This window comes from Postia placenta (genome assembly GCF_002117355.1).
Source record: "Postia placenta MAD-698-R-SB12 unplaced genomic scaffold POSPLAscaffold_423, whole genome shotgun sequence".
Lineage (NCBI taxonomy): Eukaryota > Fungi > Basidiomycota > Agaricomycetes > Polyporales > Adustoporiaceae > Rhodonia > Rhodonia placenta.
In genome coordinates, this window is record NW_020170254.1 from 1 (window position 1) to 2,237 (window position 2,237).

A 2,237-nucleotide genomic window follows, 5' to 3' on the forward strand; every position below is an offset into this window, starting at 1 on the left:
GTAAACCAAGAACTAGAGATCTACTCCGCTGCTTCACTGCCAATGATCCGGATAATGGGCTGACCATCTTCACACTGCGCAATTTGCTCACAATCCCGCGAGCATTCCACGACGAAGAGTCCCCATTCAAACTCATGATGGGATCGAACCTCGCGGAATACCCACCGCGNACCCCGGATCAAACACGCCGCAAGCAGCTTATCGCCTCAAGGACTTGCAAAACATCCGCGAGGAAGCACATGCGGCAATGGAGATGGCCCAGAACGTCCTGGCCAAGAGAGTAAAAAGAAGGGGGGTTCCTTCCGTAAAGGTCAGCTGGTATGGCTAGACTCCCAGAACTTGAAGCTGCCGTACCCGTCCAGGAAACTAGCCCCAAGGCGAGAAGGGCCGTTCAAAGTCCTAGACAAGATCGGAACGGTCGCGTACAAGCTAGACCTCCCTAGCACCTGGCGAGTCCACCCCGTTTTCCACGAATGGCTTCTATCTCCCTACTCGGAGACGGAGATCCATGGTCCGAACTACACGAGGCCACCTCCTGACCTTATCGAGGGCGAAGATAACTACGAAGTCGAAGCCATCATCGGACATCGAGAGAACAAGAGGATGCGACGCCGCGAATATCGCGTCAGGTGGAAGGGTTACTCAACAGCCGATGACTCATGGGAGCCCGAAGCAAACCTGACTGGGACGGCTGACGAAGTGTTGGCAGAGTATAAGAACAGGAAGGACTTGAGCTGAATCGATAGCAGCTCTACCCGGTCGCTACATCCCCACTCGCACCAACATGTCTTCCACCCTCCCGTTCCTCGACCAGTTCAACGCCCCCTCGACTGAAGGCGGGAAAAGGCTCTCAATCTACACCCCTAAGCACACCCACGTCGGCGACAGCACCTTGCTGACGCTCCTTCTCAGTAATCCCACCGACGTTTTCAACAAGCTCAAAGCCCACAACCCCGAGGCAACCAATGCCACCGACCGCGCTGCACTAGAGGCGTATCTCTCCGCCCGCCGCGAATACGACGAGGCTGTCAAGGCAGCCGACGAGGCCATCGACCACCACAAGCGGCTCCTACGCCAACAGGACGACCGCGTTCTCACCGAGCTCATCCGGCTCGACAATCTGAGAGTTGCCCATCGCTTTCAACCGCTCTTACCACTCAGCATCCGAGCACGACACAACAAATTCATCCCGCGCGCCATCCCCAACGCGTACTTACCCCTACCCGCACCCCTACCGACGTCTGCCTTCAGGCGCCTCCCGATCCCATCCCCTTTCCTCCAAGCAACGCCGCGGAGCACTACCATCCCGGCTGACTGGCAACCCAACCCTGGTTGGACCCCGAAGGGAAGCTGCAGGCGATGTGGATCGTCTCGACACTGGGTGCGGGACTGTCCAGACGTACGATGCGCAGGATGCGGAAAAGAAGCCCCTGGACACCTGGAGCGAGAATGCGGAACCAGGCCGATGAAGCGACACGTATCCGCACCACCTGAAGAACCTGCGCAACGCGTGGGGGTGGTCGTCGACAACGTGTTCCTCGAAGGAATCATCAACGAGGCGAAGGAGAGGAAGGAGAAAGAAAGGCAGACGAAAGCGATACCCATCCCTCCACCGCGTAGCGCTAACCCCGAACCCCCCGCCAGTCCCGTCGCGGGACCTTCGCGCCCCCGCCCCGATACACCCGTCGTCTTTCGCAAAGTCGATCCCGACTGGACACCGGACACCACTCAATGGACGTGGGACAGCTCCTGGCCGAATCGGAAGCACCTCTCCGGCGAGGAATGGATGAACGTAGGGCGGAACGCACGCAAGGAGTGGTTCAACGAAGAGGAGGACGACGGCGTAGATTGGGAGTTGTATGGAGACGGTGAGCAGTAAGTAGTCGAATGGGACTTCGACTCTGGTAGGGGGGTAATGAAACATTTGTCTTTCCGTTCTATCTCTTGTACTACTAGCGCCCATACTGGCGCCTGTCTTAAGCGCTCACCCGCAGGTTGAACATTATGTAGCTTACATAATGGGGTCCGTGCGCACTTCGTGCCTGGTATCGTACCACTACGTTTCTTCCTTCACTAACACGACCACATAGACACGATGGTCCGTGCGCAGTCGGTACTTGTATAAGTAGTTGTACCATTAGTCGGTCGAACCCTAAGTTCGACCTGGTTATTCATTCAAGTCTCTGCTCCTCTTCGCTTGGGGTAGTGGTCATTCTCGACCTCCTCGCTCGATCTTC

The 2,237-nt window shown here is 57.0% G+C and overlaps 1 protein-coding gene across 1 annotated transcript; it reads left to right on the forward strand.

Moving 5' to 3' along the window:
• Window positions 1–784: 784 nt before the first annotated feature.
• POSPLADRAFT_1163455 (hypothetical protein) lies at window positions 785–2,077 on the forward strand (the record flags this gene model as incomplete). The annotated part of the gene is made up of 2 exons (XM_024487784.1): window positions 785–1,875; window positions 2,011–2,077. The coding sequence occupies 2 exons, from the start codon at window positions 785–787 to the stop codon at window positions 2,075–2,077; spliced, it is 1,158 nt and encodes a 385-aa protein (XP_024332537.1).
• Between the last annotated feature and the right edge of the window lie 160 nt (window positions 2,078–2,237).